At 48.6% G+C, this 27,430-nt stretch overlaps 1 protein-coding gene across 2 annotated transcripts; it reads left to right on the top strand.

Moving 5' to 3' along the window:
- The first annotated feature begins 293 nt into the window (after positions 1–293).
- On the top strand, positions 294–27,397 carry ghrhrb (growth hormone releasing hormone receptor b). Of its 2 annotated transcripts, none has more exons than XM_029146756.3 (13): positions 294–628; positions 12,936–13,038; positions 16,045–16,152; positions 18,626–18,726; positions 18,886–18,983; positions 19,058–19,190; positions 24,121–24,274; positions 24,355–24,415; positions 24,922–24,991; positions 25,178–25,269; positions 25,540–25,669; positions 25,747–25,788; positions 25,878–27,397. In XM_029146756.3, exons 2-13 carry the CDS (start codon positions 12,945–12,947, stop codon positions 26,082–26,084), a joined length of 1,290 nt encoding a protein of 429 aa, XP_029002589.1. In that variant the 5' UTR covers positions 294–628; positions 12,936–12,944; the 3' UTR covers positions 26,085–27,397. The 2 variants fall into 2 exon arrangements, with proteins under 2 accessions (XP_029002589.1, XP_029002588.1); XM_029146755.3 differs by lacking the exon at positions 294–628 and adding an exon at positions 7,197–7,632.
- The last annotated feature ends 33 nt before the right edge of the window (positions 27,398–27,430 follow it).

The following is a 27,430-nucleotide window of genomic DNA, read 5'->3' as shown; positions in this document are numbered from 1 at the left end:
CCTCGGCCCACTGGCTGAAACAGACAGGCTCATCAAATGTACTAACAATGGAAGCAAAGCAAAGGTCTGATGAGGACTTTGTATTTTGGCTTCGTGACCTGCTGAAAACGCGCGTCGCTGCTCAGAAGTGGCAGAAAACTAACTGTTTATCACACTTCAAAGGCAACAGTCGCTCTCATAACCCGCTTAGGCCAATCCGACGTCCGCTACACTTAGGATACAACAAAACGCTGCTTTGAAGCGAGCACCAGTGTCACTCGGTGCCCGGGTTCATCAGCCGCTGCTGAATGCTGTACATTGTGTGATGTGAATGCACACAGGCCTGTAATAACGCGCTGGAGTCTCCGTCCGGCTCATGTTTTTTTAAACGACGCCTTGCTGGATACTTGTCTTGGTTCTGGAGCTTTTGATGCTGCTGTCCTCCGTGTTTCCGCTCCTCTCGCTGTGATCAGCTCTGTGGATGACCTCTGAGGGAGCTGGGCGTGCTGTGCTGTGATGAATCTGGTTCTTTCCTATACCCGGGGGTGAGCTCAGCTGCAGCCTTGAGGCTGACGAGACCCTGCAACTCAGCGACGCAGTTTCTCTCCAATTCAGCATCTTCAGCATTTTACAACAAGCTCGTCATTAGGTAAACTCCTTTGAGTGTTTATGTAAGGAGAGATGCGTTAAAGCAGAAGGTGTTGGACAGCATCAATAATATAAACACCCAGTGTTCAGGTTCCTTTCATGTGGAGAATATGTGCGTGCGTTGATGTGTTTATCTGCTCATCCTCATCCCTCCCTGATGCCCAGAACCATATGGTTGTTTTCTGCAACATGTCGTGTTTGCTCGTTATCTGCTTCACATCTGAACACATTCATCCTCACTGTCGGGAAAAATCCAACAGGAAGAAGCGCTGCTATCAGTCTTGATGCAACGGACGACTGTGACGTCGTCAGCACAGATTCTGATAAATCCAGAGATGACGTGATGTCATGAAGAAGCATCAAGTCGTACAGGACAAGATAAAGCTCTTCCCTGATCATAGATCAGTTTAGAGCGTTCTAGAAGTCTGGTTCCCAGCAGGAAACAGATGTCAGGCAGACGTGTAGGTCCTTCAGGAGGCAGAGCTGCTCTGAACGAGGGCTTAACACGAAACTTTCTGTTCAGAACTGAGAGATAGGTCACTGTAAGAAAACCTTGGAGCTTTTCATCCTCTCTCGTAGTGAGAGCAGAGGCTGTCATTGATCCTCTTTCTAGAATCGTGACTTCCACAGCCACATGCTTCTCGAATTGCTTTTCAACATTGTGTCATTAAAGACAAAGGCCGTCCTGACACAGTAGCAGCGAGGCTTAGCTTTCCAGAGCCTCGGACTAATTTTCAGCACTGAGTTGTTGATGAGCTGATCTTCAGATATGATGTGAGTCCTGTAGGTCAGCAGCATCCATCAGGCCGAGCACAGAACCTCCTACTGTCAGGGGACGCTGTCACAGAGAGGCCCATGTTTCATCTGCATAACTTAGCATTGCAAAGGTTAACTCCGTTCTTTTAGCCTCAGTTTCCGCAAGTGTGGCTCAAACTTTCATGCTCTGCTTTGTATTTCAGCCAACTCCAAGAACAGCAGAGATGCATGACAGGAACTGAGTCACACGCGACGAAAAAGGTTTTAAAGACACTAAATCTGGTGTAAGGATGAGGCTTGTTGTGTGTCTGCCTGTTGTTCTGCTCACAACGAAGCTGCCTGAGGGATTGGAGCTGATTATCTGTTATAATAACCAGAGATGGGTAAGAAACCACTGATCCCCCACAGGACCTCAGTGCCGCAGTCACTGATATATCAGCACCAGCAGCCAGTCCAATCAGAACCACAGCTGCTACAAGCAGCGCTTGGGATGTGAACATGGCTCCCCTGACACGTGACACCTTCTAAATGTCAGCTAGAAGCATCAGAGAGCTTCAACATCTGCCAACCCTGAATAATGAACTAAATGTGCTCACTTGCATTAAAACGTGGTTTGAGGTTTTTAGCTAACGTGTTGGAGAGTCTGTAGAAGGCGGAGTCGTTCATGTTCCCAGAGGATGAATCCTCATGTCTTTGGTCAAGTAAACTAAGAATCTATCTGCAGCAGGTGTCTGACGTTTTTCAGGTTTTCTTAGTCCAGTGTCTCTAACTTATTGTAAAGTGCGGTAAAAACTTATTAAAGACTGGACTTTGAAGTAGAAATCCAGATGATGAGAGCTCCTCAGGACCCAACCAAGAAACATGCAACGAATGTTAACACGTGTGTGTGGACGTCAACACGTTGTGATGTGCATTTTAATGTGAAGCTGCACCTTGAACAACAAATCAGCCTAATGAGCGGCAGCCATACTAATGGAAGGAATGTCACCCGTGTTTACGCGCTTCGTAGATAATGATGATTAATGCTGAGCTTGGAGCGTTCAATTAGGGGACTTCATCAGAAAGAGAGGAAACGCACAGGGTTCAGCTCGTTCATTGGATTAAACCAAGACCCCTGAAACTCTATGGCAACCGTGACGAGCAGAAAGCCCCATTCTTCAGAGAAGCAACATGTAAACACAACAGATCAATGAGGTGCAAAGGCCAGCCTTTGGCTGCAGCTCTATAATTAGGTGCTGAGTTATCTGCCTCCACCCTGATGTCCTCATTAAAGGGAGCGTCCAGAGAACAAAGAGCTGCAGGCTTACTGTAACACAGGATGGATGGGGACATGAGGCCCAACAGGTGTTTGCTTGAGTGGCCCAATCCCTGGGTCAGCTCTTGCTTTCATTCATCTTGGAACTTATTTCGTATGTTAAAGCTGAATGACTTAAAATTCTGTAGCTTCCGTAGCTTATGTAGCTTCCGTAGCTTCCGTAGCTTCTGTAGCTTCTGTAGCTTCTGTAGCTTCTGTAGCTTCTGTACTGTAGCTTTGGTAGCTTCTGTAGCTTCCGTAGCTTCCGTAGCTCCTGTAGCTTTCGTAGCTTCCCTAGTTTCCGTAGCTCCTGTAGCTCCTGTAGCTTTCGTAGCTTCCGTAGATCCTGTATCTGATGTAGCTTCCGTAGCTTCCGTAGCTTCTGTAGCTTCCGTAGCTCCTGTAGCTCCTGTAGCTTCTGTAGCTTCCGTAGCTCCTGTAGCTTCCGTAGCTCCTGTAGCTCCTGTAGCTTCCGTAGCTTCCTTAGCTTCCATAGCTTCCGTTGCTTCTGTAGCTCCTGTAGCTCATGTAGCTCATGTAGCTTCTGTAGCTTCCTTAGCTTCCATAGCTTCTGTAGCTTCCGTAGCTTCCGTAGCTTCTGTAGCTCCGGTAGCTTCTGTAGCTGCCGTAGCTTCCGCAGCTTCCGTAGCTTCCATAGCTTCTGTAGCTCCTGTAGCTTCCGTAGCTCCCGTAGCTTCCGTAGCTCCTGTAGCTTCTGTAGCTTCCGTAGCTTCCTTAGCTCCTGTAGCTTCTGTAGCTTCCGTAGCTTCCTTAGCTACTATAGCTTCCGTAGCTTCCGTAGCTCCTGTAGCTCCTGTAGCTTCCGTAGCTTCCTTAGCTTCCGTAGCTTCCGTAGCTTCCGTAGCTTCCGTAGCTCCGGTAGCTTCTGTAGCTGCCGTAGCTTCCGTAGCTTCTGTAGCTCCTGTAGCTTCCATAGCTTCCGTAGCTTCCGTAGCTCCTGTATCTCCTGTAGCTTCCGTAGCTTCCGTAGCTCCGGTAGCTTCTATAGCTGCCGTAGCTTCCGTAGCTTCTGTAGCTCCTGTAGCTCCTGTAGCTTCCGTAGCTTCCGTAGCTTTCGTAGCTCCTGTAGCTCCTGTAGCTTCCGTAGCTTCTGTAGCTTCCGTAGCTTCCGTGGCTCCTGTAGCTTCCGTAGCTTCTGTAGCTTCTGGCTCTGATGCTTTGTGTCTGCTGATCAGACTTTACAAGCAGCCGTGCTCCCAATGAACCAGCTGGTAATGATGATTATTTACCCGCTGAACCACGCTGTCCTCATCACAGGGAGTCTTGATTGTTCTAAATACCTTTGATTCCTCAGAGTAAAGACAAAAGCTGCTTTTGATTCTGAAGCATTTGTCTCAGTCAGCGGAGACAAAGACGCTTCTGCTTCTTCTTCTTCTGCTGCTGCTGCTGCTGCTGATCACACCTCTTTTTTAATGATGCCGTTAGTGCTGGAGCAGCTCCTCTGTTGCCACAGTTGAGGCCTTGGACAGATACCAAACGTACTGCAGCGCATTGTGTTCGGACTCGGTGAGACCAGATAAACAATATGAGGCTTTTAGCTGAGCAGAGACATTCAGATTGTGTTGAAGCTGCGAGGGCGTCAGCATAACCTTCACCTTCAGCTTCAACTTCAGCTTCAGCCTCTTCAAGGCCAGAAGGAGAGGACAGCAGTGAGAGATGCTCAATCAGCAGACGTCCCTTCATAAGAGCTGGATTCTCTCTTTAACTGTTGTCTCCTCCTGAAGCCCATTCTCCTGTTTGTGCAGATAAGTCTTTTCTTTCTCTGCTCAAGTGGGATTTCTTATGTTTCTCTGCTTATTTCATCAATCAATTCAATCTTTCAGGTCTTGAATTCATGTGTGAAGTGTGAGATGATTCTTTTTTGAGTTCTCTCTCTCTCTCTCTCTCTCTCTCTCTCTCTCTCTCTCTCTCTCTCTCTCTCTGTATATATATGGAAAAATGACAAAAAAGAATAGCAGATGAAGATACAAAACAAATGCATTATTTTGCTTCCCATTCCTCCCTGCATCTGCTCACTTCCTGTTAATCTCCACATCCTCACATTTGGGTCAGCTGTGAAAATACAAAAGAAGCTCCCAGCCGGACGGTCGCTCTGCAATTCAATCATCTTTGACCTTTAGATGTGTAAACTGCTCGTTATCAAGGAAACACTAAGACCCTGCGTCATTGAGTGACTGGAGCCCCATTTGTTTACTGTGTCGACTTCATTCAACCTTGATGTGAGGACAAAACCTCAGCAGTTCAACAACGGAGCAAAAATGAATCACTTGCAGTAATTTAATAATTCATGAAGTATTTTCTAATTTTATTTGAAATAAACTCACATTTTCAGTCTGAGGAAATTTGGTGAAAGGACACAAGTGAAATGAAACAGAAACAAGATCAAAGTGCCTGAGAGCCGTCGATGAAGTGAGGTCATTTAAAAGTCAGTCTGGCCTAAGAGCAATATCAAATATTAGATGTTATGTAAACGTGACCCCAACGCATTATGACTTCACACAATGTCTCCTCATGAATTCCAGAGGGAAATCTGAAGGTTATGCGAGTGTCCACTGGAGCCATCTGTCAGTCTACAGTCGGACGCTTCAGACGTGAGGAGGAAGGAGACGAACCCTCACCACAGGCACGAAGGACGTCATCGCCCACTGAGTCCACCTGTAAGAAAAGCAGAGAGCAGCACAGGGCGGGACCACGGCGCACAAAGAGGGGTGGGGGGGGGGGGGGGGGTGTCATCCATTCAACGTAGAACAAGGAGAAACAAAGGGCCACAAAAAGAAATCTGGAACATGAACACTGGAGACATGAATCCGGAACTAACTACACAAGTTAAATACAATTTGACAGCGGTGTGTGAGTGAGCACACGGCTCGTCCTCACGCTGGACGCTGCTTCAGGTGGACGACGAGGAGAAGCATGAAGCATGAAGCGTGACGGTTTCTGCTTCTTGGCTGAATCCACAGCTCATGACTGGCTGCCTCTCGACTCCGTCGGCTGAGGCGAACCAGATGTGTCACACCAGAACCGGTCCGTTCCATCCGTTCCCTGCGACTCGGAGCGACTCGGAGCGACTCGGAGCGACTCGGAGCGACTCGGAGCGACTCGGAGCGACTCGGAGCGCGCTGTCTGGGGACATGCAGCTGCAAACAGCAGGCGTCCAGCTGTGACAAAACAGACACGGGCCGGAGGAATGCTGTCTGGGAGCCAGCACCAATCCAGACCAGCAGAGAGCAGCTGCAGCGCCGCCACAGCAGCACCTCTCAGGTCAAAGGTCACCTGCAACGCTGTGCTTCACAAAACCAACGCTGTTTTACAGACACGTTGGATTTAATGGCTCACTGAAGGTTCTTTGTGAGCTGTCTATACAGTGTTCACAGTCAACCTGCCAGAAGACCTGTTGTCACGAAGATTTCATCTCACATGTACCTGTGTTATTTCCTGAAACGGTCAGCGTTGGATCCTGGACCTCACCACCCATCGGGTCAGAGCCTCACTGCGATCAGAGCCTGATGCAGCTGCCGTCTGGAGGAACTCTATGGTTCTGATGGAAAGGCCAACGCTTAAGGTGCCTCTGACGCAGCTGCTCTGTTTATGCTGATTCCATCAGTTTACATGTAGTGTCTCAGATAAGGAAACAGAAGATCACTACACACATTCACTGCTCATCGCTGCACCTCCAGGAAGGAAAGCCGAGTGTGTGCCGCGTAATCTAATCTGCAAACGCGTGTAAACGCTGCACGTTTCAGCTCAGAGATTTATATATAATTACTGTATACTGTATATCCATGATAGAACTCAATACACAGCAAAAGATAGGAACCTCATGTAAATCATGCTCCTCTTTGAAGCGCCGCCTTATCCTGGTGGAGGAGCTTGTGCGCCTGATGACCCGGGAGCTAGGGTCTCCTAAGGCAAACAGGCAAACGGGTCCTGGGTGCCGGGTCAGACTCAGAGTCACAAACCCCCCATGACAGGAAAACCAGCAAGGACCGAGACGTCGCCCGGTGGAGCCCCAATGTTTAGTTTGTTTTAAAAATATGTTCCTGAAAATGGAATGTTCAGATGTTTCTATTGTGGCGCCACAGCTGAAAACCACTAAGGACGAGAGTTTACCAACTTATGAATTCCACATCCGTGCGTGTTCTTTGCTGTCACTGCATCAAAAATCATTCTTTGTTCATTTTGGCTGAGACGTTGGGTCACATAATCCTGTGTGTACGAATCGTGTTCAGGCCAAAGCGTCCTGTCTCTCTGTGCAGAGCTTCAGCTTTCTCTACAGATCCCCCTCCGTCTCGTCAGCTGCTGCGTCTGTGCGCTGCTTTGCGCTGCTTTGCGCTGCACTGCGTTGCGTTGCGTTGCTTTGCGCTGCGCTGCGCTGCACTGCGTTGCGTTGCGTTGCGTTGCGCTGCGTTGCGCTGCTTTGCGCTGCACTGCGTTGCGTTGCGCTGCTTTGCGCTGCGCTGTGGTTGCGTTGCGCTGCGTTGCTATGCACTGCGTTGCGCTGCGCTGCTTTGCGCTGCGCTGCTTTGCGCTGCGCTGTGGTTGCTTTGCGTCGCTTTGCGCTGCGCTGTGGTTGCGTTGCGCTGCGTTGCGCTGCGCTGCGTTGCTATGCACTGCGCTCCGCTCCATCTCCGCCTCTCAGGGAGGAGCGCACCTTGTTGGGCTCAGTCGAGTCCCGTCTGTCCTCCGTGCGTAACGCGGACCGTGCGGCGCGCAGGCAACCGGAGAGACGACGCTACGCACACGAGCCTGCCGTTTGGTGGATTAGGGAGATAGTTTGTGAAGACACGAGAGACCGACACGAGGAAGTGATTTGACCTTATTCAAAGTAAAACCTGTAAATGCTGCTGCACAGTTCGTCCATGTGCGGACGCTCGTGGATGAGGAGGATGAGCGCGTTCCTGCACCTGGCGCTGCAGCTGCTGCTCTGGACGACGGTGAGTGTCAGGACTCATGTCAGTTTGTTCACGATGTGTAAAAGTGACGAGGATCAGTTTGCAGCATTTTAGTAGAACGATACAAAGTTTACAAATGCACGCGAATAATAATCAGTCAGTTCGTTTATCGTGTGTTTATGAATTGACTTATTTTTTTCTCTATTTGAACAATGCTGGACAAGAAGTGAAGGCTGTAACTGTGTTTATTGATGGTCATTATGCAATGAAAGGAGATGATGGCGATCATACATTTATCACAATCCATTATTCTCTCGTGTAGAATAATAACCATTACTATTAATAAAAATAATTTCATCGTGTGTGTGATAAAATAAAATACTGTTGGTCTTAGAAGTGCTCATTTTCCTCCATGGGCAGACGACGCTGTGCTTATTACAAAGAAAAGCTGTTCTGTGCTCATAAATCTACATGAAGACATACAACAACACTGTTTCAGAAATATTTTCAATGCATTCAAAGTCCATATTTGAATATGCCACAGTATTTACATTCCTAACTTACTATGAGCAGTTTATCAACCTGTGCTTCATCAGACTGGATACGAGGTTCAAAAACATATTATAAACTCTTTTTTCATTAAAACTGTAAATTATCCAAATATTTTCCAAGGAGACTTAAAAAAATCAGACTAGTAGTTACACAATCTGTTGATCCATTATTTCTAGCTTTATTACTGAAGAAGTGCACATCTCAACAACTCAGACCTTTTTGAAATGAATGCCTCTATTTTTTATTGAAGTGTCCTTATGAAGCATAAAACATGAATCTGACAGAAACTTTCACCTACAACAGGAAACACTGCTAAAAACACGCCCACCTCCAATAACACTAAATCAATAAGGGGAGGAAGACGTCTCCTGTGGCTCCATTAACACCGGACACTCGCTGCCTTCGCTGCCGTCGGCTCCGAACTGACAACAGCAAAGAGAATATTTTCTCTTTTTCTGTTTAAAATGCAAACAACAAAGAGCATTCAGTCAAATATATTCTGATTGTGTCCATGTGTCCTTATTTGAACGTGGAGTTATTGCCTCCACTTCTCCATCTGCTGCTCGCTCACCTGAGGTTTCATCAGTCTCCATCATGTGACGGAGGCTTCAGGTGTTTCCTCATCCTCCAGCCTCTTAATGATCCTGTGTTTCGCTGCTTCCTCTGGACTCTGCTGCAGCAGTGACTGGGACTGATGCTGCTCTTTTTATCCTTTTTCACTTCAGCAAAGATCTCTGTTCTGTGGCGAGTTTCCTGTCACTCGCTGACCTGCTGCAGTGCTTTAAGCGCATCCAGTTATTTCTTCTTTTAGGTTGTTGTGCTGGTATCTTTATTCATAACAGTTTTTAAACTCTATCTATTCAAAACAGGTTTTAGGGTCCAAAAAAGACTTTAACCTATGAGTTTATAAATGCAGAGTTACTTAAAGAAATCGACAAAAAGGAAATAAAGCGTTTGAAACCTGTGGAAAGGTTAATATTCCTGAACCCTGCATTTTAAAGCAGCATTAGGTCACTAGAGGGCAGCAAAACAAGCTGTAATCAGAATCCGTCCATCCATTTCTACCGGTCCGTCTCGGGAATCGAACCCAGGACCGCACCACACCCGAAATCGTAATACTTCTTAAAAGTAAAATAATACAGTTTTACTCACAGGAAATTAAACAACCTGCGTTATTAATCCAGAATCATTAGAGAAGTGGCAGGTAACAAAGACCAAAGAAGGAATACATGCAGATGTTATTAATGTAAATTTCATGCTGTTTACGTTTATTTCAATATGTGAGAATAAAACAATTAGGATTTTTTGTTTGTTAACTCCACAAAGTAACTTTATTTGAAGAGCTACAATAACTGTAGCAAGCATTTCGGAACACAAGGATTCGAAATGCTCTGCGTTCATTTCGGATCCTTTTCTTCTGAGCTTTGAAGCTCTGACTTCAGAATGACCCAAAGCTTCCAGCCTGAGGCGGGTTCTGCTCGACCTCATAAACACGGCCATTACCTCCTGAAAAGAACACAGGGAACCAGAACATGGAGTAAAAGTTCTGTGTCCGTAGCCTGTGGCCGGGTCCACGGTCCATTGATTACAGTGTCAAATGGGAGCTGCTTCCAAACCTGCTGCAACAGAACTGAACTGAACAGAACACAAGGAATGGTCTGGTTCCACAGTTTCTGCCCGTGTGACACGCTATGACAGCCTATCAACACGTCAGCCTCCATCAGCTCACCGCACACGTCTCATCCCTCACAGATAAAGCCGTTACCTGCAGGAGCTCTGGTTTGCCTCCATCTCACCCTGGACCTAAGTAGCACTGATGTATGATCTGCATCTCTTCTTGTCTCTGTCTCATGTCATGTCCACTGAACAGCAGCACCACGTTATCAGACCCACCGTGGGCTCGGAGGATGATCGCACTCCGCTTTAGCTCACAACATTTCTATCTTCTCGTGCAAAGGGAACGGTGCGTTGATAACATATTCTCTGCTTTCAGGTCGAAGGTCAGTGCTGCTTTAACAGCGCTGCAGCAGAAAGGGGAATTCACTCAGATCTGAAAGTGACTGAGAGAGAACCTGTTAAATGTGGATGATGCTGTTGGGTCCAGGATGGGAGCGCGTAAAGCACACACGCTGTGATTCCCAGGACGGCGCCGCTTCACTCCGCCTGTTTGTTGGACCGTCTGCTTTGTGTAAAGGAGCTTTGTTCTGTAAACTCAGGCCCGATATGACACAGAGGCTGCCAGATTTTCAGCTACACAGGCTGAGTTGTTGCTGCTGTGGGTATAAACTGTCCATGATGGAGGAGGGTTCAGGGCAACTCGCTTTGAAGAAACAGTCATTAAAGTCATCTTTATGTAGTTGCTCTTGTGAGTTAGCGTCAGAATCATCGTGATCTGATCGTCTCACTTTGATTTTTTAAATCTGATCTTCTCTGACTTATTCATAAAAGTGTGCGTCTCATGAGTTGCATTCGTCAAACTCTCTAATCTCTCTAAGACCAGTTTGTCCAGATCATTTCTGGAGACTGAGAAGCCGTTATTAGCTCCGTCCACGCCCCTATAATCACCATTTAATGCTGCTCGTTCCGCTCCTTTTGTGGGATGTTGATGCGTCGTCAGAGCAGCTGTTCCAGGACTGAAGTTAGACACTATGAGAACTACAGCAGGAGCTCATGGTTACGATCATAGATGACTATGAGGGATATTAGACTCAGCTCTAATGTCTAATGTCTAAGTCTAATGTGCTTCAAAAATTTTAATAACATAATATTTAATCTTTTAGTATATTTTTATCGAAGCTAGCTGTGCAGAAAAATGATGAAGACCTTTACTGCATCAAATCCATGAATGAAGCTTTAGAATCCTGACTCCAACGACCAGCAGCCACTGAGGCTTGTTTTCACTCGGAAAAGTGAAAGCAGAGCATCAAACAGGAGCAGGACGACGTCCTGTCCGACCGCAGAGCGTCCTCTGAACGCGTCCTGCAGCGTCTCCATCTGTCCAAGCGGCTCCCGACGCCTCACGCTTCCAAACACGTCCATCCACCAGAACAAACGTGGCTAAGTCATTATTTTTATGAAGCGGACCGTTTAGAACAGGAAATGATTCCCACCTGAGATGAAACAAGCTGCTCGTTGGAGATGCTGTTATTATCTGTCCTGTCAGAATATGAGCCCGTTTCCTGTTTGCAGAATTCTAGTCCTTCAGAGGAAAGAGAGCGAAATGCAGTGACTCCTGATTTCAGGACTTAAAGTGCAAGTTGTTGAACTCCCACATTTGTGTCAGGGCTGATTATCGTCCAGAGGTTCGTCATTGGAGGGGAGCTCCTCAGAGATGGACGCCCACATCCAGCCTGGTTCTGCTGGAGGTTTCTTCCTCGTTAGAGAGAGAGTTGTTCCTCTCCACTGTTGCTGTCAGATTGTAATTAAAGGCTGCTGTATGTGGGATCTGTTGGGTTCAGTTGTGTTAGATCTTAAACCTTACCTTGTAAAGTGCGTTAAGAAAACCTGGTTGTGATCTGGCGCTATATAAATTGAATTGAATTGAATTGAATTGAATTGAATTGAATTGAATTGAATTGAATTGAATTGAATTGAATTGAATTGAATTGAATTGAATTGAATTGAATTGAATTGAATTAAACTGAACTGAACTGAACTGAACTGAACTGAACTGAACTGAGCTGAGCTGAATTAAAGTGAAGTGAATTGAACTAAACTGAATTGAATTGAATTGAATTGGGTAGCACTGTCGCCTCACAGCAAGAAGGTTCTGGGTTTGATATCCGGAGGCGGCCCTGGTGCCTTTCTGTGTGAAGTTTGGTGTGAGTGTTGGTGTGAATGGTTGTCTGTCTCTGTCTCTGTGTTGCCCTGCGATGGACTGGCGACCCGTCCAGTGTGTACCCTGCCTCTGGGTTAGGCTCCAGCACCCGTGACCCCGCAATAAGTGGCTTGGAAAATGGATGAAGCTGAATTGAATTGAATTGAATTGAATTGAATTGAATTGAATTGAATTGAATTGAATTGAATTGAATTGAATTGAATTGAATTGAATTGAATTGAAATGAGCTGCAAGTGGATGGGTTTTCATGACGGGAGGAAAAAGTCAAAGAGGGGAAGAGTACAAGAGGATTAGTTCAAACTCACGTCAGCCTTGTTCTCCTTGACCCGTGTGTGTGTGTGTGTGTGTGTGTGTGTGTGTGTGCGTGCATGCGTGCGCGTGTGTGTGTGTTCTGCCACACACGAGCTAGTTTGAGAACAAAGTTCTGCTGGTTTGTTGGTGAAACTCAGATGAAGGCTGCAAAAGTAATGCAGTATTTGCAGTTTAGTGCGGTCTCACCCACTCAGGCTCCTCCTGTGTTGTTCTGGCTCCATTTGAAGGGATCAACTTAAGGCTGAATTATGCGCCGTCACACTCTGCATCACGTCTGAACCACTAGCTGTTCACTGTTCACTGCCTCCATCACATGCTGCTGCTGTGACCTCACACCTCCTTCATTATGAGACTTTTATTTAAACAGACCAACACCGTGCAGCACATCTAAAGGTCTTCCTGTGGAGCTTCTTGTTCTGGTGCCGTGTTCCACACTCAGCTGTGACCGTGTCCGTGCTGTGGAGCGAACGGCTCCGCTGAGACGCAGATGTTTGGACCGTCAGCGTGCGTTTCAGCCGAGTTCTGATGACATTTACAGCGTGTCACAGAAAGGGCAGCGGACGCAGGGATGCTGGGAGTCACGCTCATCGCTTACTGTAGTAAAGTCAGTGTCTGTGTTTGACCACTGCTCTCTGCCCTGCAGACGGAGGCCATGCACCCAGACTGTGCCCTGGTGCTGCAGCACATGAAAGCTCAGGACGAATGCAACCAGCTGCTCCGTCAGGAGAGCAACTCCAGCAGAACAGGTCAGTGCTTATTTAGCCTGAACCAAAATCACCATGTGAACCAACAGAAAATATAAACAGATGCAGATCTGTTGACTGTCATCTGTGTGTAAACCAACATTTATTCTTGGGTGACACAAAGTCGAGTTCCACAGCAGCTCCTCAGCTCGTTTGCTGGAGGAGCCGCCACCTGAGTGACGTCAGCCTGCGAAAGCAGAACCACAACTGCCTCCGCCATGTTCAAAAGCCCCAGCTTGAAAGGAGAATATGACAAGTTATGGATTTATATTATGAATTCAGCAGACGTCACAGCTGAAGTTGGCTTTTAGTGAGAGTATTTAGTCTAAATCTGCAGCTTTTTCCCATCATTCCAGGTAAGTCTGTACGGACGAGGCTCTTTTCCGCCCATTCAGACGTTGTTCCAGGAAGAGAAACGTGTTTGAACTTTGACAGTAAATGTCAAGAGTTGAAGAAAAAGTCACTGAGCGCCCAATTTTCTTCTGCGAACGGCTTAGTTTCCTCGTTAAAACAGAACCTTGGTGACTTCTGTGGAAGCGAGTGGCAGCAGAGCCCTCAGAGACGTTCACTTCATCCCATAGAGAAAAACAGAAGACTTGAAATGAAAATCTCGAATCCATTAGACGATGATGGAACTTCATGGGGAGCCGTCATTTCCAGATGTGACCCAAGGAAAACCGTCATGACATCAGCACCTCACAAAGGGCCTGTGCTTTAGTGGAACTGTCTTTTGCTCCCGCACCTCCAGTGTTGCTCGTCTGCATGCGATGATCGCAGCTCTTTAATCAGGGAGGCAGCGACACATTGGCTTCCTGTTATTTAATTACCACTGACCTCATGGACTGCATCTGGCGTCATTCAGTGAGTCGTAACCGTTCCATCACCAGGATCCGTGAGGGTTAAGATGCGTGAGTCTGAGGCTCCACTGCATGAATATTCAGGCCCAGTTCTGAGGAGATGCCGGGTCAGACGGGTCGGTGTCGGGGGACGGTATTCATGGTGAACTACTGTAGTTTACATTCAGATACACGGTTACTCACATCCATGTAAGAACCTGCACTGGCTTTAGTCACAATAAAATCTAATACCATGCCATCAGTAAAGAGGAGTAAAGGTCTGTTTGACCTTTGACCTGTGTTCACATCGCAGCCGTCAGCATCGTGACAAACACACACTCAAGGGAACGTGAGCAGCTGGGAATCTTCTGTCTCAGCTCCGAGGTGAGTTTGAGGTCCGTCCTTTTCTCGTTAGCACAGTTGGCGTCTCTTATCAGATTCACAGAACAACAGCTGATGATGACGAACCTTCATGCCGGAACTATTTCCTGTTTAAAGCAATGCAAACACGGAGGCGGGACACGAGGAGCCTGAGTTTTCCGACGCATGACGACTGGGGCGAAGTGCGTTAATGACACTATCCTTTTGCTTCTTCACTTCTTTATGCTGATGTTTTCTGTTTTATCAGTTTTCAGCGTGTCCCAGTTGATAGAAAACCACTCCCCTCATTTTATTTCACACCTGCACAAGAAATGTAAGAGAGTAAAATGAGCCTATTTAATTATTGGCTGAATATATATTTCCATGGTGCTTAACACATCCACTTTGTGCACTAATCAGAGGAAGCTGAGTAGTCACAGACAGGGTTCACAGGCGGCTTCAGAGGAACCGTCATGAGTTTATGTGTCCGTGTCTATTTCCAGCTCGCATTTTCACAGACCATTACCCTCCATAACTGCTCGTCTTCTAATGGATCACAGCTGATTATACAGTAAATGCCAGAGGTGAAATCTGCCTTCAGCTGAAATGGAACATCAGCTAGAATTCAAGCAGTAACAGCTCCTTCATTCCTCACACAAAGGACTGAAGATAAGATGCGTAAACATGAGGTATCAGCTGGTTTAGTATCAGCTCAGACACATTTTGGATCCCAGTAGAAGTATGTGCTGTCCTCATCAGAGCATAAACAGACTTCACGCTTCCTTAAACTCTCCGTAAATGTCCAGGTGGGCTCGGGTTCTGGTCTCTGTGTCTCTGTGTCTGCAGCTGCAGCTTCTCCCTCATGACATCAGAGTCTTTGTTAGTGGCAGAGTCTCAGCAGCAGAGACAGGAGACAAACGCTGTCCTGAAGCATGAAACCACGGAGGAGCGACAGCTGCGCTTCCTGTCGCTGCCTGAGCGGTGGACGGGTTCCACCTGCTGAGCTCCTCCAATCCAACGGCTCCTGTGTGTGCAGCCACTGGACAGGAAGCCAGGAGCCGTGCTGCAGAGAGGCCTTTACACAAGTCAGACGTTCCCTCGTCCCCGCGCTGCAGCCACGACCTGTGTTTTATTATGAATGAGTGGCTGCTGCTGTAATTGACCCAGGGCCGAGCGGCTTTGATGTGCGCACCCCCACCCCCCCCCCTTCACCCCCCATCATGCCAGAGGTAGGACAAGCGCACAAAGGACGTCTGAGGACAAAAGCTGGGACGGAAACGACAGCAGATGAGGCGATTAAAGTGCCTTTAATCAGGTATGAAAGTCAGCAGCAACGTTAAAGAAGGACCGTGGCGTCAGGAGGCGTTCAAGGTCAGACAAAAGCATCGGCCGACAGAATGCTAAGTGAGCTGAGGTCCAGAGACAAACACACACCAGGTCCCTCAGAGCGTTTGTCTGTGGGTGCGTCCACACTGAGGCCGCTCTCACCCGCCCTCCATTCTATGCTATGCTCTATTCTATTAGTGACCTGTGTGTGTGTGTGTGCGTGCGTGCGTGCGTGCGTGCGTGCGTGCGTGTGTGTGTGTGTGCGTGCGTGCGTGTGTGTGTGTGTGTGTGTGTGTGCGCGCGTGCGTGTGTGTGTGTGTGTGCGTGCGTGTGTGTGTGTGTGTGTGTGTGTGTGCGCGCGTGCGTGTGTGTGCGTGTGCATGTGTGTGTGTGTGTGCGTGCGCGTGTGTGTGCGTGCATGTGTGGGTGTGTGTGTGTGTGTGTGTGTGTGTGTGTGTGTGTGTGTGTGTGTGTGTTCCTGCCTCAGGCTGTCCTACAGACTGGGATGACATCCGCTGCTGGCATCGTGCTGAAGTGGGGCAGGTGGTCAGCGTCTCCTGCACCAACGTCTCCCAGCTGCTGGCTAATAATCAAGGTAAAGTCAGGACTGGACTCAACCACTGGTTCCTGCGCCACATTCAAGTGGTCTCTAGTTTTATGTCATACTAAATATTTATATTTTCATGGCAGCCGTTATTAATAATTTCGTGCAGTGGTCACAGTAGTTTGTCACAGTTGAAGAGGAACAGGAGTTTTGAAATGTAGAAGGAATCAAAATGATGACGCATTCGATGTGAGGCGTTTTATTCCTCCTGCTCCATCATCCATCGCTTCTCTGACCTGCAGCCTTTTTCCTCTCTCCTCACTCCTGTCTCCTCTCTCCTCTCTCCTCTCCCCTGTCCTCCCTCTCCTGTCTCCTCTCTCCTGTCTCCTCTCTCCTCACTCCTCACTCTCCTCTCTCCTGTCTCCTGTCTCCTCTCTCCTCTCTCCTTGCTCCTCGCTCCTCTCTCCTCTCTCCTCTCCCCTGTCTCCTCTCTCCTCACTCCTCTCTCCTCTCTCCTGTCTCCTCTCTCCTCTCCCCTGTCTCCTCTCTCCTCACTCCTCTCTCCTCTCTCCTCACTCCTCTCTCCTCGCTCCTGTCTCCTCTCTCCTCTCCCCTGTTTCCTCTCTCCTCTCTCCTCTCTCCTCTCTCCTCACTCCTCTCTCCTCGCTCCTCTCTCCTCTCTCCTCTCTCCTCTCTCCTCACTCCTCTCTCCTGTCTCCTCTCTCCACTCTCCTCTCTCCTCACTCCTCTCTCCTCGCTCCTCTCTCCTCTCTCCTCTCTCCTCTCTCCTCTCTCCTCTCTCCTCTCTCCACTCTCCTCACTCCTCACTCCTCTCTCCTAAAACAGAGCAGGTTATATTTAGACGTCTCCTGGAGCCGGTGTTATGTTTTCGCTGAGTGCTCGGTGGAGACTAGATGTTTTCCTGCATGGATCACATGGACTTGTCTGCTGTGAGTGAACGCGGCAACACACCACGGTCTGGAATCTGTCCAGATGTGAGTAATAAAGAGTGGAGAGAAGCAGGAGAAGCCTCCCGGGACGACACGGCTGCAGCTGCTGCTCCGTCCGATGTCCTGGAACATCAGGTCCAGGTCGGACTCCTGCTTGACCGGGATCAGCTGTTGCAGGACTGCTTGGAACAGAACCGACCTCGTGTCACTGCGTGGATGCCACAGAACGGTGCAGCGACCCATCAAATAATCAAATAAACAGGATTCTGACCCAAAGCAAAGCACCTGTAAGCGCCGACTCCTCCAGTTTGTGAAGGAGGGGAGAGGACAGGATGTGGGCTGCCGGAGCTGATTCCACTGATTCCCAGCAGCGCTGAGAATAAAAGAGCGGCTCCTCGGTGAAGGTTACGCATATAGTGTGTGAGGGACCAGGAGGCGGAGGAGGCTGCTGTCAGTGGACCTATGGGCTTCCTCCTCCACACAAAGCGGAGCTGCATCCCATCCAGCGCTTCAAAAATAATGAATTGGAATCAAAGAGTTTAGATTTGGCTCCGCTTGTTAAGGCTGGTGGTTGGTACACGGAGCCCTCCCCGGAGCGTCGGCCTTCAGCCTCCATCCACATTCACCCAGCGAGGCTGACGGAGCCTCCGCCCACGTCTCAAACCCCCACGCTCGGCTCACAAAACCAAACTTTTTATTCTGAGAACCTTCTGACCCTGTGCGTGTCAGGACTGTCATGACTGAGCGCTGTCATGTGACTTGGGGCCATGGTGGGAGATCAGTACTGCACCGCTGCCTCATTTAAATTCAGCACTGGCCGCCCTCGCTGACCTGGAGACGCTCAGACTCATCCACAGTCCAGTCCTCCCACCAAGAATGAGCCTCTGCAACACGACGATCAAAGTGGGACCGGGACGACCTTTCCCCGAACAGACCAGGGTAGATTATGTAAACCAGCTGGGTCAGAGCGTGAAAATGTTCCCAGACACACAGCTTGGATTTAGCATTTTGGAGGATTTCTAGAAAGACTCAAAAAACGGCTTTAGTGTTTATTAAAAATCTACAGTGAAGCTGAAACCCTGTGTCTCCAGCTGCTCGCGTCAACAGGCAGATGGATCTTTAGTCGAGTCTATGAGACGCTAATGAAGAGCTCCTCTTGGCCCAGCGTTTCTGGTTGGATCTGCATTAAGAGGAGCCGTGACCAGCGATTGGCTGATGTTATTCACCAGCGTCGCAGGAAACTAATGGAGCTGATCAGGGCCTCAGCATGTTCAGCTGGTCACAGGTGCTTCCAGACAATTGAAACAAACGGAGCCTTAGCCTTGCGTCGTATTGAGTGTGTGCTACATTTGGATGCAGTGGATCGGGCTCAGCAGGGGGAAGGGAGCCGTGGGTCAAAGGTCAAAGGTTAGACTCTGCACAGAACCAACAAGTAGCAGGTTTAACCTTTTTTTACAGGTTTATTGACTCGTCCTCTAGAGAAGATATCATCATCATCATCATCATCATCATCATCATCATCATCATCATCATCATCATCATCACCTTAACTAAGACCCTTGTAAATGCTGTAGGTTACATCTACAGGAACTGCACGGAGAAGGGATGGTCCCAGCTCTACCCGTCCTACGAGAAGGCCTGTGAATTTGCTGATTATGAGAACGCAGAACCAGAGGTACAGGTTTTCACCTTCATCCTGTTCAGTCGCCACCTTTCCTGACTCTCCACTATGTAGAGGCTTCTGACCTCAGCTGTGTCTTTGTACCAGGATTCTGTCATCAAGTAAACGTCTAATACACGCGTGATATTTTTCCTGCTTCATGTCGTTTCTCAGACCACCTACTTCTCCAACTTCAGGCAGGTCTACACCGCCGGCTATGCCACCTCCCTCATCTCCCTGATCTCAGCCATTTTTGTCTTCACAGTCTTCAGGTAATGTCTCGCCTGCCGACGCGTTCAGTGGAGTGAAGCTGAGCAGGACAATAACTGTCGTCTCTTCTCTGCAGGAAGTTCCACTGCACCAGGAACTACATCCACATCAACCTGTTCTTCTCCTTCATCCTGAGAGCGAGCGCCGTCTTCATTAAGGACGGCGTGCTGTTTGCAGATGAAGACCTGGACCACTGCTTTATGTCCACAGTGAGTCTGGAGCCTGCACCCACAGGTAGCAGGGAACCACGCTGATCTCAGGCAGCAGGGATTGAGTCCTGCAGGGGATCTGGACCTTGGCTCGTCTGGACCCAGAACCAGCTCCCAGACTTTCTCTTGTTTTCTTTATGGTGACGCTGCCTGGGGTAAAGATTGTTGGTCTTCTTGTGCAGCTTTGAGGGACCAGCATCAGATCATCACAGTGATTAAGTGATGTTCAGTCAGAGACGCTGGGTAAAAACAGGCCATGACGACAGACGAAGAAGAGGATGATGCTCAGATATGAACGCGTTCAGGAATAAACTAGTGCTCATAATCATAAAAATAAGTTTATATGCTGACGATGTGTTACTGTTTCTCCTTGAGCCACAGACGTCTCTTCCTACAACTATCAGCCTCATAGATGAATTCTCAGGACTTTCAGAGTACTCTATTAACTGGACCAAATCTATAGCGCTACCACTTAACCTTAAGGTGACTAACATCTCCTCTACCACACTCCATTCAGGAAACATTAAATACTTGGGCATTGAATTGTCGTCTAGGCTATCAGAGCTTATTGATCTAAACTACAATCCACTATTAAAACAAATAGAAGCCAACCTCAAAAGATGGCAGTCCTTACCCATTTCACTTATGGGAAGAATTGCCACCATAAAAATGATGATCCTGCCAAAAATTAATTACATATTTTCAATGATTCCAACTCAGCCAGCCCAGGCGTGGTTTAAGACATTAGACTCCTACATCTCACAGTTTTTGTGGAAAACCAAGCCACCACGAATTAGTTTAAAAACTCTTCAAAAATCCAGACGCTGCGGCGGCCTAGAACTACCTAACTTCCACCACTATTTTCTTGCCAATAGACTGAACCATGTCCACAAATGGATAAAACCCATGCCAGCAGACTCCTCCTGGATAGACATTGAACAAACATTTTGTGGAAATATTAAAGTTGCAGATCTGCCCTTTATCAGCACCAAAATCAAACATCATAGTTGTTACCAGAACATTAGCATAAAAGCATCTCTGCAAGCCTGGTGGGAGTTTCTTAAAATTAATGGGTCTTCGCTTACTCTTTGCCAAAACACACCTCTCTGGAACAATCCAGACATCATACAAAACAAAAAGGCAATACACTTTCCAACTTGGCATATCAAAGGGATAACACATCTGAAACATGTTTTCACAAGAGACAAGTTTACCTCTTTTGAAGAACTAGTGTCTCACTATGAAATCACTAGTGCCAATTTTTTAGAATACCAACAACTAAAGTCAATACTTAATGCAAAAAGTAAGAATACTGCCATCCACATGCAACCACCACCAGTAATAGAGCGATTTATTGATATATCAGGGAAAAGGACAGTATCCAAAATCTATATCTTAATTTCCAATGTAGACCAGACAGTGAGCCTTCCGATCTCTAAATGGGAAGCTGATCTCAATATCACCACTAATTACACATTCTGGAATAACATATGTTCTAATTTATTCAGAATGACAAAAAATACAAATTTACAACTAATACAATACAAAATTCTTCATAGAACTCACTATACAGGACAAAGGATGTTCCAAATGGGTCTCACAAACTCAAATATTTGCCCTCACTGTACAGATAACACAGCAGATAGATTCCTACATGCATTCTGGTCATGCTCACCTGTGCAGCAATTTTGGCAAAGAGTATGTGAACACCTGTCAACCCAGTTAAGCTGTCCAATCCCAGCAGCCCCTGCACTTTGTCTTCTAGGAGATCTAAGTGGGCTTGATCTAGAGACAAACTCATCACACACACTTCTTTCTGCCCTCTGTGTCGCAAAGAAAATCATCCTCATGAACTGGAAAACTAAAAAAAAATTAAGCATTACTCAATACCTGAACAGCTTGTTAGATTATACCACCTTAGACACATTGTCTGCTTCATCAAATCAATGACCAAAACTATACTCTGATTGATTCCATTTCCAGGTAAGGATGCGTGGGGCTCGGGTGCTGCGTCATGTCTGGCACAGTGGTGGGGGGGTGACTGGTGGTTGGTGGTGCCTGCCTGCCTAAAGAACCGGGACAACGGGTTGGTGGACTCAGGGCTGGCCGCAGGGGTCCCCTGCGGCGGGGGTGTGGTGGCTGCTGGGACCGGCGGCCCTGTGCCGGGGTGGGACCATTTTGAGGGTTGGCGTGTGCCTGTCTCCGGAGAGCCGGAGGCGGGCCTCCCTGCCGGTGTGCGGGGGCGGACCTGGGGGTGGAGACCTGGGTAACCTGCGTCCGGGGGACTCCCTCTGGGGGTGCCTGCCTGTGCCCGGAGGGGTGTCTCTCCCCTGGGGCGCTGCCCCTGCTCGGGTGGGGCGCTGCCTGCCCTAGCGGTCCGACGCCCTCTGGTAACTGCTCGGGCCTGTTGCAGGGGGGGTTGGCGGACTACTCAGGCTAGAACCTTCATTGGGCCCTGGGCGGAGGCTGGCCCTCAATGCACAACCGCAGAGTATGTGTGTGGGTTTGAGTGTCACACTACACGGGGCGAGCATGGGCATACTTGAGCGAGAGAATGGGTAAGTGTGAAAGAAGGGTGAGGATGGCTCTGGCTGTGCTGCGTGTGGCGCCTGGGCAGTAGTACTGCGGCCCCTGGGTCTCGGCTGTCCCTTCGTGGCTGGGGGTTGTGGGGGGTGGTGGGATAGGTAGCAGAGCCAGTCGGGAACCTGGCTCTGCGGACCCTGGAGCTCTGCTTCCCAACTACATTTCTCTGCATTCATCCACTTAGGTCTGCAAGGGGCGTCCTGCTGATGGAGGGACCAGGGCTACTGGGAAGTGGTTCCGTCCCTTCCAAGTGGGATGCTCTGCAGTTTTAATTGCATTAGTCATACACACTTGTCCAGGAATCTGGGGGCTCCTTCCGGGGGGGCCAGTAGACTTCCCATTGATGGCTCTGTCTGCCGGACCCCCCGGAGAATTGGGTATCTCCCAAAGTTCCTCATACTTAGCTACATACACATACATTTAGGGCCGGGGATGGGCTCTTTTACTGGGGCCTGGGGCTGAGGCCAGTTGTGGCCTCGGCCACTGGCCCTGATGGAGAGATCACCACCCAGTTTTAACTGCAAAAAGACATTTAGGGCGCGGGGGGGCACTGTCCGGGGGACACACCGTCAGCCAGCGGTTGTGCTCCTGGAGGTGTCACCCACCTTCAGTGCACTTTAGTTCCACACACTCACGTCCAAGCTGGGTTGCAGGGTTCTGGGGTGCCTTTTTCTGCTGCCCTCTGCCTCCTCCGGGTTGGGGGGGTTGGTCGGGGCTCGGGAGGAGCTGCGGTCCCTGCCTGGGGCCACATGGACGGCAGGCCGGAGACCTACCCTCCCCACGAATGTGATCAAGCGAATGGTGTGGGTGGGAGAATGTATCTGAGAGTGCATTGGTTCACGTATGATTGACTAGTTTGTTGTGAGAGAGTCTATGGTGTGTGTGTGTGTTGATGTGATGATGTGTGTTGCACATGTGGGTGGGTGTATGCATCTGTGTTTGTGTGAGTTGGTATGCGTGTGGTGCGGTTGAAGTGTGGGGGGTCCGGTTTTTCGCCCGGGGTACGATGATCGTCTGCCTGGGTGGTCTCTTTTCTGCTGACCCCACCAATTGCTGGCCTTGTGCTGCAGGCCGCTGTAGCGCCAGGGGATGAGGTCGGGCCGATGGGGTAGGCCCCGCTCCGCCCGTGTGGGGGTGGTGGACTGGGGGCGGGCCCCACTCTGGGCGCGGGGGCATCTTCTGGCGGGCTCCCTACGGACCGCGGGTCCTCGGGCTCTACTCTTTCAGGCCGACCCTCCCGCCGGGGGGAGTGTTTGCCCCTGGTTCTCATGGGGCGGACAGCGTTGACCCCCGGTGGCCCACTCTGGCCTCGGGTGCTGTCTCTGTGGCTGCTGCAGCTCTGCCTGGGGGGCTCTGTGTGGGCGGCTTGGGTCGCAACACCTGCCCTCCTGGAACTGAAGGTGTGTGTGCTCCCTGGCTGCTAGGATTCCTTCCTCTGCTTGCTGGATGGGCGTAGTGGCGGAGCCCCTCACATCACCCTGGCTTCCACAAGTGGCATTGTTCATGCACCAACGTCTGCCTCACCCTTTGGGTGAATAATGTTAAGCTACAGCCTTACTAACCTTGTAGTGGGACACTTTCCAAATCCAACTGTAAGTATTATTGATACTTATCACTACCAACATGAATAATGTGTGAATATGGAATTTGTGGTGTTGTATGTCATGACTTTTATTAAGTAGTATGGGATATGTATAATAATGCACATATGTATGTATATTGTATGTATATGTTTGTATTAGTATGTGCACATACCTTAGCACTATTATTGGTATTAGTATTAATCTCCAAGGTAAACCACAGCACAAAAATTGTTTAGTTATGAATGTGTTAGCCTAAGGTACATCCATGCTTCTTATTTATTTTATTTATTTTATTTTTTTTTTTTTGCTCCGATTGTTTACTTAACAGATTTGCTTGGTTTCAGCAGCTGGTTGCACCCCTCACCCCCCCTCCCCCCCACCCTCCCGCATACACACCCTAAAGCAGAAACCTAACCTGTCCACCTACACAGCAACATCACACACATTTTGGATTAGCTAAATAAACCATTAAATAAACCATAAATCAGGAAGAGTATATATATTCTATATATACTCTTCTTGTTAAAGCAAAGCTGTCCATCACAATATGGCATTCAGCGTAATATATGCTGCTTGCTTAACTGCTGGACAGAACAAAAAAAAAAAAAAAAAAAAAAAAAAAAAAGGAATAAACTAGTGCTGAGTCGACCCCTCAGCAGCTGCAAACTGAGCAGTTTTACCTCTGACACGAGATGTCCGCCTGTGATGGTCCTGTGGAGACCCTGACCCCACCCAGCTCTACACTGGGCTCTGTTGTGTTGCAGGCGTCCTGTAAAGCAGCCGTGGCCTTCTTCCAGTTCAGCATCCTGGCCAACTACTTCTGGCTGCTGGTGGAGGGCATGTACCTGCAGACGCTGCTCGCTCTCACCTTCGTCTTCCACAAGAAGTTCTTCTGGTGGTACATCCTGATCGGCTGGGGTGAGCAGCTGCCTCTTCCTCTCCTCCACCTTTCTTTGCAGGTCGTCATGGTAACGATGAGGTCCCGTCTTTGCTCGCAGGTCTCCCAACAACCATCATCACCGTGTGGATCCTCACGCGAAACTTCTACGACGACCGAGGGTGAGCTGCAGGAACACAAGGGTCCAGCATGTAGCCAGTGCACCAGTCTTCAGGTTTTCTGCTTGTCTTTGGGCGCATCAAAGAGCGCACAGCAGCTGACAGCATTTAGAATCATTGTTCAGTCTGTGTAAACATCAGCTGATCTGCTTAAAAGCGGCCCAAACGCATTAACGTGTCCAGTGATTCAGATAGAAGCAAACGTCCAGAGCTCCAGTCCTGCTCGTTCACACCTGATCTGGGCCTCGGCCGCGTGTGGTTTGTCTCCTGTACTTTATGTTTTGACTGAGGATTTGCCTGATGGAGCAGAAGCAGGGCAGCTCAAACAGCAACCATGAGAAACGTATTTACTGAAGCAGAGCGAGGATGAATGTGACACTGAATGTGTTGGAGCAGATGAACAGACGTTCAAGCTCCTCAGACAGACAGACAGACAGTCTGTCAGGTCTTGTATGTGGCGGGTGATGAAGGCAGTGATGACCTGGGACTGTTGTTTACTCGTGTCTCAGGTGCTGGGATGACACAGATGTGGCCTTCGTCTGGTGGATCATAAAAGGTCCAATAACCACATCACTGCTGGTGAGTGCAGAGCGATGGAGACATTATTAAAGCCCTCAATCTGTGAGCGAGTGTTTGTGTTGACTTTGGAGCAGCGTTGTCTTTTCTTCTCTGTTTCCCGTGTTGTGTGATCTGCTTCTTCACTGAGCGGCTGATTATAGCCTCCATTAATGTCTTGTTCAGTGTTGCTGACGTTGCTTTGTGCAGGTGAACTTCATCATCTTCATCAACGTGATCCGTATCCTGGTCCAGAAGCTGAGGTCACCGGGCGTCGGTGGGAACGACACCAGTCACTTCAAGTGAGACAGCAAACGATGAGATGTGTGTGTGTGTGTGTGTGTGTGTGTGTGTGTGTCCTGTACATGTGTGTCCTGTACGTGTGTGTGTGTGTGTGTGTGTGTGTGTGTGTGTGTGTGTGTGTGTGTGTGTGTGTGTGTGTGTGTGTGTGTGTGTCCTGTACATGTGTGTCCTGTACGTGTGTGTGTGTGTGTGTGTGTGTGTGTGTGTGTGTGTGTGTGTCCTGTACATGTGTGTCCTGTACATGTGTGTGTGTGTATGTGTGTGTTCAGGAGACTGGCCAAATCCACCCTGCTCCTCATCCCGCTGTTCGGGATGCACTACATGGTGTTTGCCTTCCTGCCGGAGAACACGGGTGCAGAAGCACGGATCTTCATCGAGCTCGGTTTGGGATCGTTTCAGGTGACACTCGCCACCTGCAAATTCTAAAGTCACTCGTAATGCGGCCGTGTTGATAACGTGTGTTTGATGCTCTGAAGGGCTCTGTTGTGGCTCTGCTCTACTGCTTCCTGAATGGTGAGGTGGGTGAATCTCTGCTATGGTGTTTAGTGGGAGGGAACAGATGCAGGAGGAGGTGCAAAAGGCTGCGTTCTAACGTTTGGTTGTTCAGGTTCAGGCTGAACTGAAGAAGAGGTTCTGGAAGTGGCAGACCCAGAGCTACCTGAGCTACACCAAGCGCCGGCGCACGCTCTTCGCCGAGTCCAGCACCATCACCCAGATCTCGGTTCTGGACAAATCCAGCCCCAAAGACCAGCTGAGCTCCGAGACGCTCGCCGCCACAAACCCTCTGAGCCCCAGCGGCGACTCCACGGTCTGAGCGACGCCGGCCCGACCCGCGTCCGACCCGCGTCCGACCCGGGTCCCGACCCGGGTCCCGACCTGGGTCCCGACCTGGGTCCTGACCTGGGTCCTGACCCACTTGGGAGCCACGAGCAACAGACTGGACACTGGAGCGCGGTCCACTCACAAAACCTCTATCATCGACGTGCTCCTCGTGGGGTTTCACAATAATTTGTCTTTGTTTTGTTTTGCAAAGTGAAGTGAAAAAAGTTACTACCAATGAAATAATATTTTATGGTTCTTTCACATTTAACAAACAGCATCAACACATTTCTTTTAAAACAGCATGAACAGAATCTTACTGAGGGTTTTTTGTCTGTCTTGGATTGTGCTGAAATGGTGAAAAGGTGCTTTAACGCATGGAGGACTTTTGCCTCAGTATCAAAGCGACAGATGTGTTTCACATCTGTCTGCGCGGGAGCCGTGAGCCTCGGCCTCGTGATGAGTCCAGGCTGGTGGTGACCTGCAGTCAGAGGCTCAGTCTCTGACACCTGCTGTGTCAAACCTCGCTTCCATCGTCATGTTCCACCACAGATTCATGAGGATCTGAAGTTCTGACGTTTAAAGGTTTAGAGTCGCTGTTTCTTCTGTTGTTTATGGATGTTAATCTCATCTGCTGTAACATTATTTAATGTGTAGAAAATACTTGGCCTCTAGCTTTGGTGGCGGCCGTGCTACTGCTGATGCTAACACTCATTTCAAAGGTTTTTATTTGGGGAGTGTCTCTGTGTTCATGCTTTACTGTATTTCAGTGAATTTAAATGTATCGGTTCCTTCACGGAGGGTAAATTACAGCGAGCGACCGTGACAGTGCCTTTATCCAACATCTGACTCGTCCTTTGCTTCATGACTGTGTCAGCGCAGAGTGGATGAGCTTCTGTGTCCAGTTCCAACAGTCGTGAAAGCGTGGAGACAAACTGAGACAGAAGCTTCTCACCTTCCAGTTATGAGCATGGTCCATATGTGTGACGTGTTTCTCCTACAGGGTCCAGTTTACGACATGATGGAAGCCTGTGCTTTGGTGTTTTCTTGGGCTTTGGGGCCGCGTTCACGGACAGGGACGTGTTATTTTCAGAGTTAGTTCATCTGGTGTCTCACATCACCTGTGAAACCGCAGCCATTGTTGTCTAAACTGAACTAAGTCCTGTGGTTTTTAGAAAACATCACTCAAACGGGGAAATTTTCCATTCCAGTCCATTTTGTTAGGGACTATTTTCTGTGGTGAACTTATACACATTGCATTCATTTTAATTCCATTAAAACGCACCTGCATTTGGCAGCTTTAACACACTTTATGAGTCAATTCGATGTTCGTTATTCTGC

The sequence above is a fragment of the Betta splendens genome, chromosome 4 (genome assembly GCF_900634795.4).
Source record: "Betta splendens chromosome 4, fBetSpl5.4, whole genome shotgun sequence".
NCBI classification, from domain to species: domain Eukaryota; kingdom Metazoa; phylum Chordata; class Actinopteri; order Anabantiformes; family Osphronemidae; genus Betta; species Betta splendens.
The sequence above is the reverse complement of the archived record's forward strand: the minus strand, read 5'-3'. Positions and strand labels throughout refer to the sequence as shown.